Source organism: Vanellus vanellus, assembly GCF_965231255.1.
Source record: "Vanellus vanellus genome assembly, chromosome: 2".
NCBI lineage: Eukaryota > Metazoa > Chordata > Aves > Charadriiformes > Charadriidae > Vanellus > Vanellus vanellus.
In genome coordinates this window covers 113312843-113337314 of record NC_138906.1, presented here as the reverse complement: position 1 = coordinate 113337314, position 24472 = coordinate 113312843, and the positions used below count along the sequence as shown (strand labels likewise).

The window sequence follows — 24472 nt, the reverse complement described above, 5'->3', positions numbered from 1 at the left end:
AATTTGAGATTAATAACTTGACAAATTTCATAAAAGCACAGAAAAAGTCAAAACAATTTCATTGTCTTTCAAGTGACCAAATCAAGCCAAAAGTTTCAGGTAAATTCTTAATGCTCAGTATATAGGAGATCCATTTGAAAAATGCTTTTTCTTTTTTTAAGTTGGGGCACAATTACTACGTAACTGAGTAAAAACAAAACATTTGTTTTTGAAAGAAAATGAGACCTTTCAGTTTTTCTTTACACTATGCACCTATTTTGGTTTTGTTGTTGCCAAAGTAACTTGACTGTTAACGAAGTTTCATTTGCCCAGGTGACACACCCAAATTCCCCGTATAGTCAATGGGGTGAGGTAAATACTTCCAGGCCATTTAAAGTCCTAAGTATGAGGGGAGTTAGCCAACCACTGGAGAGGGAACCTTAACATGTCTGCAGCGCAGACTGAGGTGATAACTGCCTTGAGCCATGCAATGAGAAATGTTAGATTTGGGGGTGAACCTGACCAGGCATATGATACAAGATTTCATGCAGCAGGTGACCACCTCCATATCACCTCCAGAGCCACGTGGCAGCATCAGCGGAGGAGAACTTTTGCTCTTCAGAAGAAACACAGGTTTTAGACATTTGTCAGCCTAAGGAGATCTAAATCCACAGTTCACACATTCCAGGAAATGGCCAAATTATAAGTTACTCTGAGAGAGACATTTTCTACTTACTCTTCTAAACCTGCATGCAGCAGTCTTGGGAGTAGAGAAACAAATCAGAAGCCAACATTGTCTCAGCTGAGGGCTCTAATCACTCAATTACAGGCAAGTTCTATTTCACCTGCTTGCATTTTGGCCTAAGTTGCGAATATTTCAGTACATACTTAAATAATTAATTCTTCCTCAAACTTATGTTGGCCACAGTTATTGCTGTGGAAAGGTACTCCAACATTCTGCTTAGAAATGAGACCAAGAAGAAACCTCGTCATGATTCCAAAGCTTAGCTATAACCATCTCAAATTGAAATACAAACAACTTGTAGAGCCCCAGTATTGGACCCATATTGTGTGATTATAATGGTTATACCTTTCTGTCACTCCAGGCAAGATAAAGAACATCCAGAAATGTATTCCGAAAACAAGGATGACCTGGAAGATGACCTTTCCCATGACAGTCTTTTTGAGGTACAGTGCTCGATCTACCACCATGGTACCAAACTGAATGAGCACCATCACCAAAAATGCCTCCGGGACCTGGTCTTCTGATAATGAAGAGGTGATATCTGCTGCTGCAGAATGTTTCTGAAAAGGAAAACATAACAGAGTGGTCAAGGAAGGAGGACACTCGCATGATACCTAGCATCTACTGCATGCAAATCCTTCCGAGGATTTACAGATAGACGCCTCTATGACATACCCCAAAAGCCCAAAATCCAAACACAATGATGATGAAGTCCACTGTATCTGCGAGGAACATCAGCACATACACATCAGTCACCGCACTGTAGTCTGGATGAATAAGATTGTAGAAAAACTGTCTGATGGGCACATACACCTGAAGAGTCCTAAAACAACACAGACCGCAATGAGATTTAACAACACCGTAACTTGCACTGAAGAAAAGAAAGGCTGGGTGTGATATGATTAGTGTTTCTAAAGATATCTAAGATCTACTCTGACAGCCTTCACAGTCTCTTGTTCTGATTGCTTCTAAACCACTGTATTAGAGTTTGTTCAGTAGAAGTATACACAGCCAACCAAGTTCACACAGGATATTTAGCTTTCTTATCAGGCAGATGCTATCTGAACAACTGCTGATTAGTCTGATATTCAGCTGGTGGGACTTAGAGTGAAACCATCTGTATACAATGAACTGTATAAGTACCCATTCATCCCCTTGAATTAATAGAAGTAGTAACCTGGTCTCTTGAAAATGCTCTTTTACCGCTTTGCAGTTTGGAACCTTACCCAAAACCCAAACAACTTCTCACATTGCTCACTTTTTAATTGTAAAGGCCTTGGCTTTGATCATTTGCTCTCGAAACTTTTCCATAAGAAGCTCTTTCCTAGATTTTTGCTTGATGCTTAACACACTGCTTCCTTTCTGACTGCTGTTTCGTGTACTGGTACTTCCTGAAAAAAAAGGGAGGGAAAGAGAAGACAAAGAAGCTAATCCAAAATCAAAGTTCAAATACAAAAACTAGAAAGTAATAAATCTCCAGACTTCCATCCCATATATAAGTCCCACATTTGAAAGAAGCTTAGAAATGAACTCTTATGCTTTTTCTCCAATACGATAAAATTTTGAGAGCATCCAGGAGAGGTTTAATCGCTGGCAGATCACAAATTGATTAATAACTATAAAAAGACAAGAGTAGTGATAAAGGCAAGTGCTTGTTTGATCTGATTCAGTCATCTCAATTGGTAATATATGCATTAAGGCTACAGTAAGCCCGTCCTTGTTACAAGATGGGATAGGTAATCTGTTTCAATACACCTAACAAAAACTTTTTCTCACTTCAAGTATCATTGAATGTAGATATGAAAAATACATATGCTTTGCATTCCCTCTAGCTAGAGATTATGCTGAACCAGAAATTCTGGATCTGGGCCACACTGAGCGTTCCTTTCCCAGCTTTTGGATAATGTCATTTTAAAAACATAGTGAATCACAAAGTGTGGCTCTCCATTTGAACTTTAAGAAGGCTAGGAGTGTGTTCAAACATAAAGATACTTTGGTTCATATCCTATTTCCTCACTGAGGAGCAGCAGCATTCAGTAGCCTCTGGGATCTCCAGAGCAACCGGCACAAGGTTTTAGCAGGACGATCCTATGGGAAACAAATGTTTGCTCTTTAAATCCCAGACACGCCATGGCATTTACCTCTCTTAGATCTGTGTGAGGAGAAGCTGGACCTGTGTGAAAGCTGTGATACGCTGCTAGAGCTCTTCCTCCTGATGGCTGTCTGCTGCTCAGGGAAGTGGACATGGATGGACTCCACTGATGCCGCAAGATTGACAGATTTCAAAGAGGCAGAAGAGTCTCTCCTGCCTCCAGTCAGAGACAGCTCGTCATCAGTATCATCTTTATTACTGGAGCTGTCCCCTTTCTCGTCTTCATCCCATAATCCATGGCACTAATGGAAAAAGAAGAAGAGAGCATTTCAACCTTGTATTTCTGCCACAGTATTTATCACAGGCATGTTAAGCTCAGTCACGTGTTCACAAGGGGGAAGACAAATTCTTTGTGTTGGGATATCACATCAGTGACTAAAGAAATTAGAACTAAAAACTAATTATAAAATAAGAAACTATATGAACTCAAATTACCTTTAAAATGGATCTGTGGAAGAATAAAGCAAGGAGCTGAACAAGATCATAGTGCACGTAACCCTCTTTCTTCTCAATTCCAATAATATTGGGTGGATGGTAAGGCTTATCTTTTGTGTAATCCACATGTTTATTCCATGGAAAGAAGCCAAACTGGAAGAAGTACTTGATGACAATGGCCACCTGTTCAGAAACACAACACACTTGGGGTGTTTTCTAAGCATGGCAGACATACTAGCCTCCTGATGTTAAGAGAGGAGAAATATGACTCCTCTATCAGTTTTATGAGAAGATAAACAAGCATATTCATTGCTACAGACGAACAACAGTTCATGTTCCCTCAGTAGTAAAGTCAATCAACATTTACCAACAGTTGATGCTCAGTGGTGCCTGAGATACCACAACCAGTGTATACTGTCTCATGATTATCGATTATATATTAGCTGGTTGTAAATGGTCTGTTCTTGTGATAACTGCTTTACATGCCAGGAACGGTATTGCTCATTGCAGTGAAGAAAAACACAAACAAGACCTTTCCACACCGCAGAAATTGCTGAGGACTTTAGCAAATATTTATGTTAATATGAAGGGCCAAAGGCCCCTCGTCCTAGAGATCAAAAACAGAAAAGAGACCGTGCAAAGCTTACAACTTAACTTTTCGGTGTTAGACATGGGGTTATAAAAACTGCAGCATACCTCAGTGTAGACAATGGCTGTCATCCAGAAACGTTTGCTTGGCCGAGGAACAGACAGCATGGCCCAAAGGAATATAAGGATGGGAAGTACCAGGGTTATCATGGAGGCAGAGATCATGTGGTTAAGGATGATCACAAAATAGCACACCATTTCTGACCGGGCCACCAACGTATTGTACAGGGCATAAATAAGAAGCAAGACTCGAGGCTGACCAACATAGAACTTTTCTGACTCCTCCAGCTCATCATCATGAAACATCCTGTGAGGAGTAGAGTACCATAAATGGAATAAAAATTATTTTCACAAGAGCTGCTTTTTAAATTGCTACTATTTTTCCTTTTGAAAAAGTATAAAATTCTGGAATGGAAAAAAAAATATAGTATTTGGTATTATAATCAAATAGTCCGATTCTAAGCTCAGAAAACAAGAATTTCAGGCAAAATAACTAGAAGCACCGTTCTGCTGTTTTTTTAATATACCCAGAGAGTTGGCCTGGCCCAAGAACTTTTGCAAGTACTGCTTTCCTACAGTTGTCCAACCAATATATCTTATATAAATCACACCACGCTAGTGTGACCCAGTCTGGATTCATATCTAATTTATCAACATAGATGGGAATTTGAAGAAACTCCAGAGGTCCATCAGGAGATGTATGTCATGAGTAGTGATGTAAGATTAGAACACAAATGCCCTTGAGCATTACATATGTCCAATCTTCTACCTTTGACCTAACTCAAATAAACGTAAAAGGCACCAAGACATCATTACATGACTTTCACATACATCACAATTCTCTTTGCTTCTCATAAAGAGTGCCCTGGCCTGAGAAGAGATCTCACTGAAAAGCAAAAATGACTATGGCAAACCAAAAGAAAAGACACTGCATCTTTAAAGTCAGATCTACAAAGCAGTCAGGCTGAAAGGCATTTCTATGGTTTAAGATTTTGTCCTCGCATTTGGGGAAGCTCCCTGCTAGCTGAGTCAGTCCAGAAAGCAGAGGAAGAAGAGGAGCAGCACCACCCCCACCTCAATGCTGGTTGTGTCACTGAGCAAAGCATCTGAGGGGCAAAGAGGGGAGCACCCTATCCCTTATGAAAGTACTTAGCAAGGTGGTCTCTCTTGCTCCCTACCAGCTTAAACAAAAGCTCTGCCAAAGGTCAGAGTTTCCCTTATAGTAATCCAAAATAACTAAAGGAGAAACATTTTCCCAGATAGCCCTGGAGGAAACTTATTTGAAATCACAGCTGCCTGGAGAAGAGAAGCCCTCTCCACAAGGAATATTTAGAAAAGCCCTTGACCCCACGACAATTGCAGCACAGAAATACGATGCTAATTGGAACAATTAGCTATGGTATCTGGGGAGAAAGCGGAGATTCTTTCCAACGTGAATTTGAATCATTTTAGAAATCTGTAATTAGAAAAAGTGCACAGGAAATGAGCTTCTTCCCTTAAATCAAACTTAGCACAAAGTCTGTATCAGAAACTGTAGGCTAGTTCTGAGACAATAAAACCCAAAGTAATGACAAAACTTCAGAGACTGGGACCAACAATTTTTCCCTGTTGAAGGTCCTTACTTGTTCAGAAGCAGCTCACTAGCCGTTAGCTCGTGCGTCAGTGGAGGGAGAATCGTATCATTAAGTTTGTCCGTCCGACTGTCGTCTGGGCTCACCATCATGAGGCTCTTACCAGCTGAGTCATCTGGGGAGCCAAAGGGAAGGTGTTCAAAGCTGACAGCTTTGCTATAGGAAGGTGGAGCCTCTGCATTGCTATCCGCCGTGGAGTACAATGGCACATCGGTATCAGGAGTATATGCAGCTCCTTCTGAATCCAGGCTATAATCTTCCACCTCCTCTTCCTCCTGCCTTGATGCAGAATGAGCTCCTTCCTCTTCATGCTCCCCTTCTACTTCCTCAATGGTTTCTGTCGTCCCCTGACGAGAATAGAGCATGGTGACCTGTGTAGGTTCACTGTTGGGGACAGGACGAAGAGAGTTGAGGTTTACGAGGCTCATCACCAAGAAAAGTTTATTAACTGTACCTTTATGTAGACAGTTGAGCAACCCCAATGCACTCCCAGGCCTTCAAAGTTCATATAATTTGGTAGAAAATATATCATCATGTTGCCTCTTACTCAGATCGACCAACTGGGTTCATCTGCCCCCTGAATGACATCCCAGTGAACTCACAGTGATTCACTATCTTTTCACACCAGCAAAGCGCAAATTAATATCATCGAGAGAAACAACACTAGCTTTCTGAAAGCAGTTAAAACACTTTCAGACTAGAATCAGTACTTGCTATTACATTAAAGCATGCTCCATGGTGAATGATAGGCAGCTGCAGGGTTCCTTCTAAACATGGTGCTCTTAACAACCACTGTACGGGTGCTGTATACAATTGGAACACACACAAGTCTGATTCCAAGTAAAAGAACAAGTAAATTGCAAACATTGAGAAACACAATCCAGATTACAAAACTGTTCCCGTAACAGGGTATCTTGCTTACCTTTAGATTGCCCTATGTTCTTCAATACAGTCTCCATTTTTACCTTACCTGCCTGCTTTTCTTCTGTATGTCCCTATTTTCTTTTTCAGCTGTTCTTATTCACTCGGTTCAGTTCTCTGGTTGTTCATCTTGCTTATTCTCACCTTTGCATGTCCATAACCACTTTCTCTCTTAATGCTCTGCTCTGCAGCAGTCTCATCTGATGTAAATTCACACAGCTTGATGACTCCAGATGGGAATCTGGACACCATCATTTAAATAATATTTTCTTGGCTTTGCTTTCCCCCTTTTCATCCCTCACTAGTATTGTATCACCTCTCCCCTAGAACATCACTCTCTTTTTTTAGTCTCCATTCCAGTCCCTCTCCATAGGTTAGACAATAGGCATCCACTCAGTGGCTTTTGTTGGCTGCACGTTCTTCTGTCTCAACAGAGACAAAACCAGATTTCACATAGCTCCTACAAAATGAATGGGCCCTTGTTTTCACCTAAAGTATAACCTTTTAAAAAAAGCCTGGGACTGGCAAAGCCAGCTGGCACTACCATCTCCTGCTAAAATTAAAAATTAAGCTCTGTCTCTTTTCCTTTTACACTGCTTCCAAACTTATTGTGGCTACGTTAGATCACTATTTCTAGCAGATTTGTAATCAGAATGTGTAATGCTATTATTAGGATGTATGTTTTGATGACTCATGTTAGCAGTCATCCCGGTTGGAATGCACAAAACCATAAAATCCCATCATTTCAAAACCGATTGACACCAAAAATTTGTAAAACACTTTAAACACTGAAAAAGAATAGCCTAATATGCCATAAAAATTCATATTTATAATATTTATAATACTAGTTGAAACACTGTTTCCCAATGTCATGTGAACCCCCGCTTTTTACCTGCTAAAAAGTGAGAGAATGGCTCTGACCAGTTTTCTCTTGCACGGGGTATTAATATAATTCACTATCTTTTCATAGCATTTTTCTCTTCTTTAATACTCACACCTCACAGACTGTAAATCAATGGTAAAGTAATCAAAACATATTTGGCAATCTTTCCTATATGGGGAAAAGTAAAAATTGAAGGAGGAGGGCTAATGTTTGCCTAACTTAGTTTCTAAAATTAGACACCTAAGCCCATATTTAGGATAACCGATTAGGCGAGAAACTTCACTTCCAGCTGCCAGTCTTAATAAGAACAACTATCAGCTCAGTAACTCTGAAAATCAGACTCTTTTTTAGCTGAATAAATACAGGCTTTAGTCTCGTTTTAGACAGCCGGTGCAATATAATGGAAAAACTTTTAAAAATACATGAACTAAAGATGAAAAACAGAAGAAACCAAAACAAACAGAGTAAGAAGTGAAACAGCAAGTGAGTCCTAGTTTATGACCCTGACGTTGAATTTCAGAATCGTGCCACAACACAGAAGGCAGTAAAGCTTCCATTAACCATGCAAACCACTCTGTACACCACGTATCTACAAACGCAACTTTATGTACACTGCAGTAAGTATAATGGTATGGGTAAATGAGTGAACAAAGCATGCATGAGTTAAGCACCTTGACACTATACTGCCACTGTCAGCGGATGAGGAGGACATATCCATGCTCTGCATTTTACGAAGCCTAGGTCGAGCGCGCTCACTTGTTTTAGGAACAGTGTCTGGTCCATCTAAATCATCAAGGGTTGACTGCCTTGAGAACAGCGTGGTTGCTTCAGTGTAGCAGCTAGCAGCGCAAACAGTTATAAAGACAGTGTTAAATACAAATGATACTACTGTACACATGGTTCAGTACACAAATATGCTCGCCATGCAGCAAAACACTGACACAGAGCAAAAAGGTTCAGAGAGAAGATAAGGATTTGTTTAGAGTCACCATGTAAACGCATTTCTACATGCAGATGGCTCATGGTCATATTCCTGTAGGGGCTATAGAAGGCTAACAACCATCTATTCACCATTCAAAGAGATATGAAACCGACACAATGCTCTCCGTGCTCTCCAGGGGCACCAACTTACATACGGGAGGAGGTTTTATTTTCTTTGTTTCCCCCTGAAATCTCCAAATTCCACAGAAACATTTTGGGAAGTGACCTCCTCTGTACAAATTCTATTTTATTAATGATATACTGCGCGGAACCTTTTTACACAGGTACAAGCCAATTTCCTAAAGGAGCCCTTAAAAATGAATAAGCTCATATTCCACAAATAGAAAAATAGCTGTCAGACATTGGCTAATCCTCTTTCCGAACCAGAGCGCCAAATCGGATATGTTACTTAGCCAGTAGATGCATGCCAAGTATAACCTGCTCTGCATGGGATGGCTTTTATTTTGATATTTATTAGTAAGCCCTGATGATTCTTTCCAGAAGATTTCATTTATTTCAATCACAGCGTAAAAACCATTTCAAAATTGGTAACATGCACATCTTGAAAGAAAGAACAGATATAATAAATCCTTATCTCCTTTCACTTATCGAATACAACAGGACACCAGAGACATACACCATACATTGAGCATTTATGTGTTACTGGAGAAAAGAAGAGCAACTGGATGAGTAAAGAGAAAGAAAGTACATAATTAAATACAAGCATACAACGTAGCAACAGGAAAGAAGCAAATACATTAATGGCATATGGTAGGTAAAAGAATTATTTCTCCTGTAAAAATCTTTGAAAAACACAGATGTCTATGAAATACGTTGAGGGACCCGGTGTTTTAACACATGCAGTGACCCGCCTGAGTCTCTCAGCTAGAATGAGAAGAAAGGACCCCAAAACGCAGAACTTATGCTCTACTTTTCTTCTTTTGCGTCCATCTGGGTTACACCTGAGCAGCGGCAGCAGGGGATTTGCTTCCTTGGCAAGCATTACGTTTGTCCAGGGGCACAGAGAATTGGGAAAGAGGTCAGAAGGGAAGTGCAATGGCGTTTTCCATGTTACTTTGGTCTTGCTAGCTTGAAGAGAGGAAAAAAGGTCTGCTGGCATGAAGTGACAGTTTGCAATTATTGCCTGAAGGGAAATGGGGAGGAAAGCAGCAAAATATGTGGAGCAAATAAGCACTTATTCTTAGGCCTATGCTCACTGATAGTCTTTTTTGACAGAATGGGCTGAGGCTAAAAGCATACTTTGGTCTTTGAATAGAAGACCAGTATCACCAAGATCCCAAAGGTATTGGGAAATACTTTCCTTAAAAACACTCTTAATGGCAGGGGCACCTCTGTCCTGCCAGTTCATTTGGCCAAGACCCTTTACAAGCCACCTCATTATTTCTGTGTGTGCGCAAAGGGACACAAGCATCCTCCAGGCAAGACCTGGAGGGCTGTCTGCATGGTGCAGGGTTTTTGATGAAGGAGCAAACGCTGCTTCCTATAGGAACAGGAGATCCACCCTCGAGGCCTGATTCAGCAGCACGGGAATCAGCGGGAGCCGCGTGTTACTGACCCCAGGGGGTGGCGAGGGAGGAGGTTTCCCTTCGCACATAACACCTATGGAGTACAGCCAGGTTGTTGTACTATCAGTGAGACTTCGGTGCTAAAATCTAGGGAGGTTGGCAGCAAGCAGACAATCTATTTTTGCAGACAACCTTCCTGTCTGTGTGCTACAACATTATCCACACGTTATTTACGTCTCCAGGGCTGAGTTTATTCTTCTCAAGAGCGACACCTCTTACTAAGGTATTGAAGTATTTTAAATGCAGACATAGTTCAAAGGGAACCTTCCAAGGGCCTTAAGCACAGCAGCTGTTGAAATCAAAGTAGCACATGCCCGTTCATATATTTTCAATGGAAGAAACATATGCCACCTGCCCTCTAAAACATGTAAGTTCTGACCTGGGTCCCAGAAAAATCAAAGGAAAAACATCTATTAATCCAAATAGATAAAAACATTTGCCCAGACAGAGTCCCGGAAATAATTTGGTTTAAAACTGTTTTAAATGAAGGATGATTCATCAGAAGAATTATTGACTGAGCAGCTGCTCTGTCTCCTTGAATGTCAGGAGATGTGTATGAGATGACACCTGTAGCACAGTCTGTATATTCTTTATGTACTTTAGGAACATGCTTCCGAACATGGAGGAAATGAGAACACCAATAAAGTGGAGAGATTTACACTTGGCAAAGCTGATGTTGACTCAGTCATTGACTATCACATAAATTTAATCCAAGCATATCTTCCTGAGTGACTTTTCAAATCTGTGCCCTTGGAGACCTTGAAAAGCATTAGCTTCTTGAAATCATTCAAGGACTAGGTATTTTAAATTGAATGTTCATTAAAAGCCCCAAGTTCAAGCATTTTATATAAAGTTGATCGGGTATCCATTTCAAATGGGGATATATATAGCAGAGATGTTTTTGTCCTCGGTGAGCGGGAAATTTCTTACTTTATGACTTCCTTTTTGCTAAACAAATTTACCCTTCCCAGAAAGTTTATTAGCTTAAGGGGTGATTTACAAATTTTTCTGGTTTGTTCCTGTCCATGGGCTAGTTACTGACTGCCGTTACCTTTATGAACTACTCCACTCCCCACACCTGCAAGCAAAGATTCCCAAACACTTCCTATCATTCGCGCTCCTAAATGAGACCCAGGTCCAGCTCCAAAGTGGGACTCTTCTTTCATCCTTTCTCCTGCCTCCCAAGGCAAACGTTACTTCTCCAGTACTCCCCACCTCAAGCCCCATTCTCCCATCTGGTGAGGGAAGCACAGATGACAAGTGGTGTCCGTAAACACCCTGACCGCACTTGTACGTTCACTCTTACAGGAGGGTCAGGGGGTCCTACCTGCAGCTCCTATGAAAGCCTACACACAGGTAGAGCGGGGAACTGAATGCATTATTTGTGATGGACAAAAGTTAACACAAACCGAACTGGATACAAAACCTTGGACACCCTGAAATCTGACTTAGGACCTGCATCTAGCTGCTATTTCATAATCGTAGGCAAAGTCCCATAAAGGCAGCCAACTGGTTTTAGTAAGTTCCTAACCATGTCACTGAAACTCACAAGCGGTTTAACCTAATAAGCTGTTCATCAGTCAAATGGAAACAAACAGCTGCGAATGCTCTACCATGCTAGCTCCCAACCCCTTCTGCTAGTGCTCCTGAAAGAGTTTGTTAAGGATCAACATCAGTCTCTTCTCCTCCTGGCCCATATGGACTTTGCACTTTGCCTTTAGGATACGTGAGAGTATTTTTACATAAAGAGAAACCAAACAATTGCATTACGAATACTCACTACACCTCTAGCTACTGTATAGAAAAATGCCTGAGAATAAATGACAGCCCTACTAAAAGAGAAAATCCCACAAAGGATACTCTGCAAGACTCCTTTTAGAACTTTATCCAGGGTAAGAACAACGTCCCTGGATACGACTTACAAGGGTCAGCCCTGAACTTCACAAGAAATGTGCAATTCCTGCAACTGATCAGGAGGGTGCTTCTCTCTGGAAATCCAGTGTGTTTAGAGCACTGAGTAGATACCTACAGTAATTCCTGTCCTGAGTACTGAGGAATATGTATTATTCTAATGGCATAGCTTCTGGGCTTCTGCAGCCCTGTGTACTTCCAGACATGCCCATCTTACTCAGGGACTGAATGTCCACTACAGAATTTTGTGTAAGGCAATCAAAGAAGAATCACCAGAATGCTTGTTAGAATCCCTCTGCCCCTCCAAAAAGTTTTTCATTGTAATCCTACATCCATGATCACAGGGATGCTTTAGATATAATTAGTCGCTTTTACATTTACTGGGAATCATTACTTTGAAAAGTAAAATGCCCCCTTCTCTTGTTTGGGCATTTAAAAAAAATCACTCAAGAAACTCACATGACGTTTAAAACATTTCATACTTCTAAAACTGCTCATAAGCACTTTTTTAATCCCAGGAAGAGACATGCAAGGGTGCCCCAATAAACAGATGGCATTATCATTCAATCAACAGACTCATTTTTGCTTCCTCTAATTACATGTCATTATTATTATAGCAGATGTGCACAATTTGTAAATACTCTCAGTGCAAGAATATTTGATTGTTCATTACCAGAAAGAGAAACTGAGATTAGAGAAATCAGTCATTACACTGCCTTTGCTATTCCTTTGTTGACAGGTCCTGTGACATCTTCTGAGGCAATGGAGATGACAGCAACAGATGTGAAAGACTTAACTTTTTCTGTTGCAAAGCAGCTCCCCAGAATCACTGAATTCTCTGAGTTTGAAAAGAGATTTTAAATGTGTAAGTATGCTCAAAGCAGGGTGACAAATGGGTGGTTATTCTGAAAAAAGGGACGTAAGTGGAGCTCAACACTGGATACCATCTCATCGAAGAGGCAGAATTTACACATGAAAATTACAAGATGTGCCCTTTTTTTAGAATTCATTTTGGAATTGGCTTCCCTTTGCTTCTAGTTAAAGCTATTGCTAACATGGTCGTATAATAATGATAACTTCTTCTATCGATAGTAAACAGTGTGAACAAAAACTATTTAAGGAAAGCAGGACTGATATTACTATTCTTTCTTTAGGTGAGACTGAACTTTGTGGAGTTAAATTCTGCCTGCAGATATTCAAGTGGCTCCAAGTGAGCTGGTAACCGAATTTGGCTTTACATTTTTCTCACGTCATCTGACTCCTGTAAAACTTTGAGACAAAACACAAAGGTGTTGCTTAGTTGGGTAGCTCGCCACTGAGACAGATTTGCTCGGATTTGGTGTTTTTACTGGAGTGAACCTCTCAAAGGCCAGTGCTCACCCTGGGGAGCAATTTGTGAATATTTTGTTGAAGCGTAGCACTCACAGGCACTCTCTTACACTTGCTTTTCAATAACATCAGAAAGGAAGACAAGCCCTCGTTATTTGCAGTCTGCTAACATTCTACCCATATGTCATTAGTAAAAGCTGAGCATAATTTACTGTACGCAGAAGCTACCAAACTTGCTGGGAGTATCAAACACAATATGATACTGCCACACTTCAGAGAAGAACGGGAGACAGCAGAATGCAACGGATTAGGAGACAGCTGGATTTCTAAAGCCCTCCCTTCTCCCCCTCATGTTGGACAATTTCTGCAGTCTCTTAAAAGTCAAGAACACCAGGGACACGGTGGGAACAGGCTGCCTCTGTAAGAGAAGGAAGTGAATGTGCGTGCCTCTGTGTGCACGGAGCAGCAGGAGCAGGCAGTAGTTTTGGCAAGGGACTTGACGGCATCCGTCTTCAGAAAAGAATGAGGAAGGTGGTTTTCCTGAACTAGTATGGGTATTTGATCCACAAACTGTGTAGCTCTGCTGGACTGTAATCATAGCAGTCAGGAAATCGGGCTCTTCAGATGATCTTTGACGTGCGTGTATGAGAGGGGGATTTTGTTGTCTCAAGTCCAGAATCTCTCTCAATGCAAAGCCTTATTTGATTTGTGGGAAACAGACAACAATTTATTTTATAAAGACAAACTATTCGCAATGAATGGTTGTTCCCCAAACTCCATGCCTGACTTTTCTAAAACAGTATCCCATAAGCAGCCTCACCAGGCTCTATTTTCCATTACTTTTTACAAGATCAGAATCCCTGTCAATGACTCCTAATTCTAAGGGAAACAGAAAGCAGTGGGGCAGTCATGCAGTGGAAAAGGAGTTAAGCCAGCAACCGAGTCCACCATTATAAAGGAATAGTAACATACAGCAATGAGTTTTCACTATTAAAATGGCATGGATAAATCAAAAAGAGGATTCAACATTGATTAGAAAGTTTATCAGTACTTAGACATCATCTAAAATTATATCTACTGCACGATCCTTCTATCTTTTGCAGAATAAAATTAAATCAATACCTGGAGATACTGTCACGAGAAGCTGCTGAATCTAAGCTATCCATTCTTTCAGATGCTTGCAAACCAGAAGCTTGACCGGGATTTTTATCAATTGAGTCCAGTCCTGACTCCTTAGAAAGTTTCATCATGTGGTTCTGGTAATACATATGGATGCTCTCCCGCGTTGGAACGTTTCCCTGTGGAAGACAGTAGAGGCAGAGGTACATGGCACGGGGCAGGCGTATTCTTCAAGGAACTGGTTTCTTCTGTCATTTGGCAAGGAACAGATTAAGGACTATGCAAACAGCTTCCTAGTAAATAATAACCTCCCAATAGTAGCTCCTTTTCAGAGTGCAAGTCAGATTCTGACTTAAATCACCATGGCACGAAGTGTTGGGTTTTTAGCAAAAGTGGAGCAGTGCAAGTGGTTTCAGGCTATATATAGCCAGCAAAACTCTGCTGAGTGGACTGCAGATCATTCAGCATGAAAATGAGGTGTGGGCCGGGACCATGACTCAACCTGTACTCCAACAACTTCTGAGATATCCCTTTTAGAAAGCTTCCCTGACTCTAAGAACAATCACACATCTTATTAGTGGTCAGTAGCAGTTTTTTAAACAGAAAAAAAAAACAAAACAAAACAAAAAACCAACAGATCATTTACAAACTGATCTAGGTTTTCATTAGTGTCCCAAAATAAGAATTTATTCATGAAGTATGGAAAACCATGAAAAACATACCAAAGACCTTTACTCCTTCTCTGTGACTTCAAGATCAAGCAAGTTCATGAAAGGATGGTTTTATTAACTGTCAGCCCAGATCTGGGCACAGAATCAAGTCTTTCTGGCTATGATATTGCAATCAGAATTCTAAAGGCGTGTCATAAGAATAAAATTGAGAATTTTATAGCCTGTTCTTAGGCAGAAACGCATCCAACTCATTCCACTAGCAGTTGCATTGACTTTAGAAGATACACTGAGAGAGAAGATTGCTATTCTTGAACATTTTTCTGACCTATAATGAAGCCTTATGCAAGGACTTTTTCCAGCTAAAATAATAAAAGTACTCTAAAATACTACTCTTATTCCTTTTACTAATATTATTAGTTACTAGTATTTCAACTCTGGTCCTCTACATTGTCCCAAACCTAAACTTTTCAAAATATAAAGTTTTGTCAAAAAAGTAGTATCTTAAGAACAAAATCTGAAACTCAGTTTTTTAATTAGGTTTGTTTGTATACAAGCTGTGTTGCTTCTGCAGTAATAAATGTCTGTGCCATTATGACAGCCTGCCCCTGAAATTATGACACATGCTACGTTCTAGCCTGACTCAAGCCTGGGATAAAGGACAAGAGCTGTGGCAGAAAAAATGCCCTAAAACTGAAGGAGGACTAAATTTTGGCTTTTACTGTAGCTGGAAGAAAGACCAAAGGAACTTCATACATCAGGTTAACTGTGCCCGACTCCACATCAGACAAAGAAACATGTCGCCATGATGGCTGCAGCGAGAGCCTCCTTTCTTGGGCATGACAGGCATGAGGCTGCTACAGAGTCTTGGGGATGCTATGAAGGAATTGATGATTCTGACATTCATGGGTACCAATATTTTACAGAAGAGGAGAGAAAGATCTTCGAAAAAACCTGAAGTTTAAAGCTATTGACTGGGGGGAAATTCTTTGAAGGGCCCCTAGTACCAGAAGATTTAGGACTGAAGCAGGATATATCAGCCTATACAAGGACACATGGGCTCTATTGTAATCAAAATAGCATCAGGCTGCTGACAACATGAAATTGAAATAAATAAATAAATTAATCTATTAGGAACAAAGGATAGAAAAAAACTCAATAAAGTTGAGGTGAAAAGTAACAAAGAATGATCAAAATAAGGTCCCAAATAAGCAACGGCCACAAAAAGGTAGTGAGTCGGGCTCCTGCATAAATGTTAGAACTCTAAAAACTCAGGGATGGTGAGAAAGAATAATGTGATTTTCAGTGAGGATGCTGAAATAGCAGGGACTTCTGAGACCTGGAGTATCACTACAATGCTGTACTATCACAGTACCAATTTTATAGGAAGGATGGAATTGAAGACAGCTTGAGAAAAAAGTGGTATGGGTCAAAAAGCATAAAGTCTAACAAATTGAGCAAATTCACTGTGTCAGGATTATCACAGAATCTCTGTGGGTGGACTTGAACCAATTAATATTGAAAAAGTATAGTATGAAAGCTTGATTTTTGACCATCAAACCAGGAGTGCACTGGTGCCTGTTAAATAGGAAAATTACAGAAGGTGCCATCAGAACAATAGTGTACAACAACTCCAGTTAATTTTCAAATGTACTCATGTAGAATAGGTAAATGTCACGAAAGAGGCTGCACGCACACACACATAAGTCACCAGAATGGAAAAGACCAGGAGGAAGAAACAAGAAGAAATCCTTCAAGAAGTGAAAACCATGAGGAAAAGCAAATGAGAATGAACTTTCTAGCGTTAAACACAAAACTTCAGCAAATTAGACCAAAAGAGATCAGACGCTGAGGAATGACTTGCTAAAATAATTAAAAAAAAAAAATCTTATAACAAAAAAATTTTCAAGAGTATCATAAGAGTCAGCTGCCAGAAAGACAGGGTATAAACAGGTGATCAAGGTATAAAGAGGTGTAAGGGAGTTATGGTAACAGGACAAGAAAAGACTGATTTTTTTGCATCCCTCTTCGCTGCAGAAAAAGTCACCAACATTCCCAATGGAATAACTTGAATCTCATGGAATGACTGGAGTAATTATTTTATAAAAGACAAGTCCGAGAGCAAAACAGTAAACCGAGCACTGAGTGGAAGGTGCTCACCCAAGAGCTCTGCAGGAGCCAATGGATGAAACAGTGCCAGGGGAAGAGAAGGTAACATGACTCCTTAAACACAGCTTCAGGAGTGACCCTGAGTGACTCTTGTAAGAAATTAAGCAGGCATGAAATAAAGCAGACTGCATCTATCTCTTGTATTCATCCTCCATAAAAAGTCTGGAGACACAGGGCACAACCAAATGCTTTTCCTTGACAAAGGAAGAAGGTCATTGACTGGTTCCCCCCAAGAGTTTTACTGTCCAGCATATTCAGAAATAATCTGTGTAAGGAGGAAAATAGCGATAAAGTTGCAGATGAAAAAAAATTATCTGGGATATTCAAGTATAAAGTTGACTGAAGCACCACTGAAGAACTTAATAGAACTGAGTGACTTGGTAAAAAATGGTAAGAAATGCAATGGGAAAAAAAAAATAAACTGTATATACATAATGACAGGCTTTACGTCAGCTTTTGTCAGCCTTAAAGATCTTGGACTCAGCGTGTATAGTCCCCTAAAAATAGGCAGCATTCTCTAAAAATCAAAGGAGCTTGACTGTTAGATCTTACTAGGAAAGCAAAAGAAAACACATCACACTCCTGTATAAATCTGTGATTCACCCACACCTTGAAAACAGTGTGTAGTTCTGGTCGTCCAGTGTTAGTAAGGCCATATAAAAACTGGAAATGGTATGAAGGACAATAAAGATGATCAGAGGCACTGGATGGATTCAATGTGAAGAAAGGCTAAAAAGAAAGGCACCTTTTAACTTGGAAGAGAAAACTCCATGCAGATTTATACAATCAGGAATAGCAGAGGAAAACGGAATACATCTCTGATCTACAGGAGACCCCCAAACTCTGATCTACAGGAGACCCCCAAATGATCAGGAAGTGAGTTTAAAATGAACAAAAGGAAATACTCTTAAAGACGCCATATGGAATGACACTGCTGAACTCCGTATTGTGGGATCTTCTGGAAGCCAACATTAAAAATAGATTAAAAAGGGACTAGCCAAACTCCAAGAATATAGATACCTTGATACTATTAAACATAATGATCCAGACGCAATTTCTGGTTCAGGGTGCCCTAAACCATCCGTTGCCACAAACCGGGACATATTCCAAAGAAGGATTTACTCTGAATATGCCACATTTCTTTTGCTCTGTTTTGTTTATTTATGTATATATTTATTTGCTGCTATTATTATTATCTGCTTACTATTGGACACCTTGGGGATAATAACCATAGCTAAACACTAACACTGAAGCATCCCTCTCTTCGTGCTCCAGTGCCTCCTTGCCAAAGTGGGCACAGATTCCCTCTGACCGGGAGAGCCTGCATCTCTTGAACCTCCGGGGGTCGTGGGCAGCCTGCTTATTGTGCTGGCAGATGTCGACAGCGCCCAGGCAATATGGGGCTTTATTAAGGTCAAGAGTACTAAGGTGTTGTTGACCTTTTCGACCTCTCCATCTCTGAGACAGTCTGCAACTTTTAACAAAAACTGGAAAGAACTAAAAATGAGGCTTCTATGCCAGGTTTCCAGAAATAGTCGGGTAGCTAGTGACATATGTAAAAAAACCCTGTTCCTAAAATGAGAGCTTTATCCAACTTCAAGGTATCACCTACTTGCCTTTTGAAGATCCAAACACATTTCTAGTTACACTATCAACATTAATCTTTGATAATAATGGGTTTTACTAATACATAACTAGTTTGTGGAGGACCACATAGCTTCACTGCGAGTGAAGACAATTATGACTGTATGTTATCAGTCATTTCCAAGGCAAGTTGGTCCAGGAAAATACTCGAATATGCAGACTGAGGTAGTTTTTGAGCTGTTTAAAATGCCATGCCTTCTCCTCTCTCTACTTGAATCTATCCTGTTACCTCAAAACCACACTTTATCACAGGAGTGTTTCAGCCAAATTCTTTTATCAACCACTCAAATAATTATTTTTCCAATAATTTCTTTTGTGTCCAAATAATAAATCAAGTAATTTATTGTTTATATATTTATAAAACAGCAAGCAGTAAAAGAGTCCAGACCTATTTTTAAAATCCACGTGTAAGTGAGAGTTTTATAATTTTCTCCTTAGCACAGTGATCTGAAAAGACAACCTTTCATTTTTCACTGAGCTGGAAATGGCATTAGCAGACAAAAAAGAGACCAAAGGCGTTACCTTCTTAATCTCCCTGGTCAGCATACAGCGCTCGATTCTTAGCACAGTGGAGATATCGATGTGTTCTCTTGAGATGGAATTAAGCCAAGCTGTAAAACTGTCTAGTGTTGCCAGGAAAAGGACCCAAGTGAACTTCAAGATATTGAATATCCTCTTGATGATGTTATCTAAGGAAAAGGAAAAGCAACAGAGAGTTAACGAACGCAAATATCTTTCACTGTATTTCTGCCTGGAGTTAGATTCATTTTTCCTTTGTTGTCTAATAATAATAATCCAGGCTGCAAGACCCTGTCATAGTAAGGAATCTCTGAAGATGGCTGGAAGCCTTTTGGCTGCCTGGCCCATTTTCCTGACTGTATGTATAGGCTTATCATCTGGAATCCTTTTTCCACCCTGTAACTCCCCTGGTCCTGCAATCGCTAGTCATATAAACAGTCCCTGATTTTAGAGAGACGCTGTATGCACAGGTCTGAAAAATGTAACCCAAAGATTTGGGCACCTCCTGAGAGCTATTCAACACCCCCGGCTCCTGGGATCTCAACAGCCCCTCAGCCAGCATGTTGAGCTGAACCCCTTACCTGGCTATTTACTTGTGCGCATTGCTGTCTGCACAAGAGTTTGCTTTTTGTGCTTGAAACTTGCTTAGGTGAGTTTTAAAGTCTAACCTGCCTAAACAGTCTTTGAATCTCTCTCGGTTTTCCGACCACCTAAACACACCTCTCTGTGTTTACTGTTTCCAAAGCTTCTCTTTTTTGATGAGGCTGCAGTGTGTCATCAGTGATCTCAGACCCACTAGCCCAACTAGGACAAATCACATAAATCATCTATAAAACATAACTCTTGCACCATTTTGCCAAAACAGTACACTTTCCCATGAGTAGGGCTTATGGGTTCATACCAACAACAGTAGCTTTATTTTGCTCAAAACAGCTGTCTCAAGTTAATTTCTCATTTCAGTAGTTCCTGTAGGATTAGTAACTGCATTTCTCACCCCAAAAAGGCGCGCTTCCAGCTTATTTTTCTTCCACTCACAAACACACACACCATACTACAGTTCTTATACAATATTGCACAAACACCAAAAAATTTCTTTCCAACAAGCCAGTTCCACAGCTAGTTGTCCCTGCTAGGTCGCAAATCCCAGAGCACTAGTTATGAAGATCAATTTTAGAGTAACCAGCATAAAAAATAATAGAAAACTGTTAATAATCTTCCATGCAGGGACAAAGTGGTTCAAGTAGATACTACGGAGCCAACCTATGTGCTAAAGCACGATGCTTTCAACAACCTCACTTCTTAGCTGTACCACAAGATGGCATGCAAAACTTTGTGAGAGTGTACATTCGTTCCTTACAATGCAAAGGTGAAGCTGTAATAAAGCAAAAGATTTCCTGTGGAGGAACATGCACGTGTCTCGGGGTGTGCAGGCAGAGTTGTAGGCACATACGTCTGGAGAGCAACTAAGGAAAAAACCCATCAATGGTACATTCCTGTCAAGTGGATGCTGAAATGGCAGTATGTCCCATGTACCTGAGCAGTGCCATGGAACTGGTCTGGTATTTCTGAAGGTAAGAGCATTTAGCCCCATTCACTTGGTCATATAATTATTTCAATAATATTTTGCCTTTTTTTCCCAGGCTTTTTCTATGTCATTCAGAATTGGAGATATTTTATCATTTACCTACTTAAATTTTATTCCCTCCTATTTCAACGTGCAGGTCTTGAAGCTAAGGAAATCTTGCCATTGGAAATTAAATGTAAGACTCTTTCTACTTCAAGGAGCATTAATTTCCTTTGAATTCCAGATAATATTATGAACAGGTTAAAAGGGAATGTAGCACTCATACACAAAAATATACAACATATAAATGTTCTTTTTTAACCCACGCTCTTCCTCTCTGATGTATAATTTTTGTTACTGACTTCAGGAGAATCACAGCTCTCAGGTTAAAATTATCTTTATTACTGACCACCACTGGCGTGCCATAGTGTCACCACTGTGCTTTGCCAAGCACTCCCAGTCTAATCCGAAAGGTCATTTTTCTCTCTGGGATGGAGGTGATTTAGTATACATTTTTAATGACGCTGTATCTGTTCTGGCAGCTTTGCTGTTCTCCAAAACTTTTTAAAAATAATCTTTTGGGGATCGATGCCATCTAAACATCTTCAAAAAGGGAAACAAATATTTATTTTCTGCAGACACTGTTATTCTAACTTAAAGGGTCAAAGGCAGAGAAGGTTCCTCTCTGCCTAAGAGTGTGAGACAGGATTTGATCTAAGGTTAATAATGATAACATTAACAATTCATTAACAATTACCATCTAATTTGTCCAACCATCGTTCACAAATTTTACCTAGGAATGGTCAAAGTATTTAAACGAAAATATATAGCACTTTAAATTGACTATTTCCAATAAAAATTAATCATAAACCTCCTTCTCTTTCCCTAACTCCTGTGTAGAACCAACAGTATTTCCCTAGAGACGCTTTTGAGTGATTCACTTCAGTGTTTTAACACAGGTAACTGCATCGCCAGCGAGTAACAAATAAAAAAGCCCCCAAAACCCCACAGGAAGAAATGACATCTCCCACATCCTTGTAACATCTTCTACCTTGTGGCTCTCTCAGGCACAGAACTCTAACTGGAACTGTGGGAACCAATTTTAAATAGAGTGGAAAAATAGCTTTCGAAGACAAAAGTCTCACTCAAGGTAAGCCATCTTGAAGACTTACTTAAGAGGAGAGTCTGTTTTCTTCTTTTGCTCCAGTTAGAAACAAAGAGCCAAGCTTAGATTTAGGATCTATTACACTTCTTTGTAGGAAAACTTTAAATATGGGCAAGATCTTGCAAACTGCCGGCATTTCTTTTGTTGTGCAGAGCATCCTTAAGTCTGATTATGAACGAGAATGGGTAAGATCAGGAAAATACCATTTTTCTAGAGGAAATTATTGCATGCTCCTGAAAGGGTGAGTATCAGACAAAAGCATTATATTAAGCAAAACACACTGAAAAAGCCACAAAATCTTCATGCTAATAATTAAATTACAGACATTGAAAGTCAATGGAGATTTTAACACAGGGCTGTATGCTATCAGGACTGGAAGCTAAGCTCAGGTGTAAGTTGTTCTATAAGTAAAATATACAGCAAGTGATCAAGTCTGAGCTTGCAGATGTCTTTACTAAAGTGTGTAGAGAATGAGTGCAGTAGCTAATAGTCCAGGAGTAGAAGTTCCTATGCTTGTAAATCATAGAATTAGTGAATTAGTGAGGTTGGAAGGGACCTTTAAGATCATCAAGTCCCACCGTTAACCTACCCTGATAAAAACACCACCACTTCTAAACCATGTCCCTAAGCACCTCATCTACCCTTTTCTTAAACACCTCCAGGGATGGTGAATCCACCACCTCTCTGGGCAGCCTATTCCAATGTTTAATAACCCTTTCAGTGAAAAAATGCTTCCTAATATCCAATCTAAACCTGCCCTGACATAACTTGAACCTGTTTCCTCTTGTCCTATCACTTGTCGCCAGGGAGAAGAGGTCAGCTCCCATCTCTCTAAAACCTCCTTTCAGGTAGTTGTAGAGGGTGATAAGGTCTCCCCTCAGCCTCCTCTTCTCCAGGCTAAACAACCCCAGATCCCTCAGTCATTCCTCAATCTGGCAACTGAAGTTAGGAAGTTCTCACTGCACAGGTTAGAGTGGATTTTGTGGCTTTTACGCAAGCCTGGGATCACTGCAATGCTGTCTCTGGGATATGCTGCTTACGCCACTGGTCAGAACTGCTTTGTAACAGCAGAGAAACCCTCTTTCTGCCTTCATACCTGGTCCATCAGATTTCTTCTTGACAGGTTCCTCTTCACTGTCTTCACAGTCTGCATCAGTACCACCTATTGAAAATGACAAGTGAAACAGTGAGTGTTACACCTACAGAAGTGCGGGTGTAAATGCCTTTCAAGGTAGAAAATGCCACAGTTACTAAGCAGTAGTGACAGGCTCCTCACCTACCAGTATAACAGAAAACACATTTCCATTTCTAAAGGGCTCAAGTGAGGGGACAACCCTGTCAGCGAAGGTGTTGACGGATGACCACCCCTCTCTTGTAATTTGCAGTGGCATTCTCTTGCTAGCTAAGCTGCTGAGCAAGATCACCTGTTGGTGTAAACACAGGCAATTTTGCAGTCTCACGGCTTCCACCCTCAGCAGCATCACCTTCCACTGGTCCACGCTCCAGCTCGTTTCTTCAGCTCCTGCAAAGGGCAACCTGATCACTGCTCTGATCTTCTCCTGCCTCTGACCCAGCAAACCTGAATGAACTGAGTGGGACCTTCGGGTTGAAATGAAGCAGCAGAGTTGGTCGGAAACTACCACGTGCTTTTATCTAGGCCTGTAGCGGAAGAGTGACGTAGAGTCACAGGCAGAACTGAAGGGCAGGCAAATGACTCTCCTTCTATCTAATATCCAACAACTGCAGCTACAGCTTCAGTGGCAGCAGTCAAATTACAAAACTCCCTCTTTTCGACAGACGCATACGCCAAATGGAGGAAAAGTCCAGCTGATTCAGCCTGAATGGGTCCCCCTCCCCACCCATACCAACCAGAACATTCCTATTTCTGAATTTCTATTTTCTTTTCTTCTTTAAAAAAAGAGCAAAAGATGAAGAGATATGAACCACTTAGACACTGATTTTTTTTCAGAGGCACGAATGATTTTACAGTGCCAGTAAAACCCTATTAACATTTGTATGTTTTCCTTTTGCTACCTGCTGAACTCACTGTGAATTTAGGGGTTCATGGATATTTGGATTCCTCAGTGAGTACAGCATGGAAAGTGAAAAACATTTCTTGATATTCTTCCCCATGTATCAAGTCAAGCTTCTTTAGGGAACTATATAGGAAATGTGGGGAAAAGAAACTATTTTCTGGCTATTTACTTGAATTTTTCTTATAGCTCCACTTGAACTACAGCTCTTCAGGAACTTCCTCATGAAATAGTTCTTCAACACAAAACGTGTCTGTCACATGCAAAACTTTGTCTGGGAATACACATGAATTTATCATCAAAACAAGAGACTTTGAGCAACCCTAGAAAAACCTGGAGAGTAAGATAAACCTTTTTATGAGGTGAGGGAGTGAAGGGATAATGTCCTTG

At 40.4% G+C, this 24472-nt stretch overlaps 1 protein-coding gene across 1 annotated transcript in view; it reads right to left on the bottom strand.

Moving 5' to 3' along the window:
- Window positions 1-24472, bottom strand: part of PIEZO2 (piezo type mechanosensitive ion channel component 2) — a gene marked incomplete at both ends in the record, with an annotated part of 316577 nt that overhangs the window by 14046 nt on the left and 278059 nt on the right. The window contains 11 exons of the mRNA XM_082499215.1: window positions 1070-1284; window positions 1400-1547; window positions 1983-2115; window positions 2866-3118; window positions 3312-3494; window positions 4008-4266; window positions 5582-5974; window positions 8066-8233; window positions 14324-14499; window positions 19324-19490; window positions 23146-23211. Of these exons, the coding sequence (XP_082355341.1) occupies window positions 1070-1284; window positions 1400-1547; window positions 1983-2115; window positions 2866-3118; window positions 3312-3494; window positions 4008-4266; window positions 5582-5974; window positions 8066-8233; window positions 14324-14499; window positions 19324-19490; window positions 23146-23211 (2161 nt within the window). The remainder of the gene's footprint in view (window positions 1-1069; window positions 1285-1399; window positions 1548-1982; window positions 2116-2865; window positions 3119-3311; window positions 3495-4007; window positions 4267-5581; window positions 5975-8065; window positions 8234-14323; window positions 14500-19323; window positions 19491-23145; window positions 23212-24472) is intronic.